The 2,167-nt window shown below is 59.8% G+C and overlaps 1 protein-coding gene across 1 annotated transcript in view; it reads left to right on the forward strand.

Annotated features, from left to right (window-relative positions):
- SDK1 (sidekick cell adhesion molecule 1) overlaps nt 1–2,167 on the forward strand; it is a 513,921-nt gene that overhangs the window by 328,445 nt on the left and 183,309 nt on the right. Inside the window, exon 8 of the mRNA XM_045284375.1 lies at nt 943–1,137. Within this exon, the coding sequence (XP_045140310.1) occupies nt 943–1,137 (195 nt within the window). The remainder of the gene's footprint in view (nt 1–942; nt 1,138–2,167) is intronic.

The following is a 2,167-nucleotide window of genomic DNA, read 5'->3' on the forward strand; positions in this document are numbered from 1 at the left end:
CTGGGAGTCGGAATGCAGTTTCCGGTGGTCTTAACGGTTCCAGCTTCTCAAGGCCAACGAGTCCAATGGCAGCGCTACGAGATGGGCAGAGGGTTTGAGTTAGCAGTGCCCCCACCCCCACCCCACCCCCCCAGTGCCGCAGGGAGGAAATGTCTGCAGGACAGAGGAGAGTTGCCTGGCGGGGGGATCTCTGAGACTGCGGATCTTTACAGAACAGGCTGCCTCAGCCTCACCTGGAAGAGAGGCCGGCGGGTTGGCACCAATGACCTTCTGGCTAGCAGCTGCACTCTTTAAGCCCACAGCATCACTGGGCATCTTCCTCCGGCTTAGAGTGGCCCAGAGGGCGGAAGGGGGCTGTTCTGAGGGCTGTCCAGGCTGTAATCTACAGAGGCCACTGCCTCAGCTGTCTTCCAAAGAGTGACCGGTGGGATCGAACAAATGACCTTTCCGTTAGCAGCCGAGCTCCTTCCTCATCCACTCTCTGCAGACAATTATTTTTCAGCCAGTGGCTTCCTTAACCTCTTCCTTTGATAGGAGATTTTTTGGGGGGGGTCCTGTGAGGGGGTAGGGGTGGGAGGAGAACTGGGGCAAGTCCACATTATAGGGCTCTTCCTGCCCAGCCTTACAAAGACACAAACTCACTGCTCGCAAGTTTCTGACTCGGCGGCCCTATAGGACAGAGTCGGGCTGCCTCCGTGGGTTTCCGAGGCTGGAACTGTTGGCAGGAGCAGCTGCGCCACAGGAGAAAGACCAGGCTGTCCGCTCCCGTAAAGAGCTTCCGTCTCGGCAACCCAGAGGCCGCTCCACCCTGTCCTACTAGGTCTCTGTGAGTGGAGCAGACTTGATGGCAATGGGCATGGGAGTTTCATCTCCGCTCTTATAAGTAACTGGTTCCCATTTGTGGGCTTGTTCCTAATGCCCCCTTGTCTCCACACCTCACAGGGGCCCCCCTGCCCACCCTGCAGTGGTACAAGGACGCCGTCTCCCTCAGCCAGCTCCCGAACCCCCGCTACAAGGTGCTCCCCAGTGGGGGCCTGCGAATACAGAAGCTGCTTCCGGAAGACTCCGGAATCTTCCAGTGTTTCGCCAGGAATGCAGGCGGGGAGGTCCAGACCCACACCTACCTGGACGTGACCAGTGAGTATGGCCCTGGACGTAGCCAGAGCCCCGGGCCCACCCTCTGCTGAGCTGGGTCCCACACAAATGGCGCTGCCGCCCTGAGGTGGAGGGGCAGGGGCTGCAGCTGGAGGCGACCGGGCTGAGGAGCGGTCTCGTTCCAGTCTCTCACTCATAGCAATGCCACAAGGGGTGGCTTTGTCAAACAGAAAATCAGTCACTCACAGTTTAGGAAGCTGGAATTCTGAGTTCAGGGTGCGTGCTCTTGGGGGAAGTGCTCTCTCTCTCTCTTGATCTCTCTATCTCCAGCAGTCCTCGGTTCCCTGTTGATCTCCTGCAGGCATTTGTCCTTCCCTCTTTGTGCTCGGTTTTCCCGGCCTCCTCTGCTCTTCCGGAGGTTTTCATTGAGATTCAGGGTGGAGGTGAACGGACCCAATCAGATTCTGCCCAACAATCCAGACGCCTTTGATTTCCTGACACCGACAGCCTCCTCTGCCCAGCCCTCTCTGGGTCTCCTGTCTCCACTCATCCGTCCCTCCTGCCCGCTCCCAGCCTTCCCAGCATCCTCCCCAGGCTCAGGCTGCCCTCTGGACCTCACAGTGCTGGTTGGTCTCAGGAAGGGGGACCTCCCGGGCCAATGGGCTCGGAGGCCTCTGCTCCCTGTGCCCGAAGGCTGGGCTACAGGGTGAGGTCAGTTGCAGGGTGAAGGGATTCTAAGCATCATCGTCCCAAGGGTCCTGCCCGTCTCTGCCTGACCGGTTGTTACCAGGTGCCGCGTAGTTGGCTGGCCCTGACTCCCGGAGACCCGTGTCCGGCAGGAAGCACTGCCTGGTCCTGTACCAGCCTCGCAGGTGTCATGCCCAGGCCCCTGTGGTGGCCCTGCGTCCCTCTACCTCACCGAGGGCCTTTCTCCGCCCACCTCAGGGATCCCACCATTGAGCCTGGCGCGTCCATCCTTTCTTGGATGGACTGAAGACCCAAGCTCGGTGGTGTGGGCCCTTCCACGTGACAGAGAACCCTGTCCCCAGCAGGGTCACACATAGGGGTAGCA

Source organism: Echinops telfairi, unplaced genomic scaffold, assembly GCF_000313985.2.
Source record: "Echinops telfairi isolate 266 unplaced genomic scaffold, ASM31398v2 ScPeMD7_5;HRSCAF=22, whole genome shotgun sequence".
In the NCBI taxonomy this organism is placed as follows: Eukaryota; Metazoa; Chordata; class Mammalia; order Afrosoricida; family Tenrecidae; genus Echinops; species Echinops telfairi.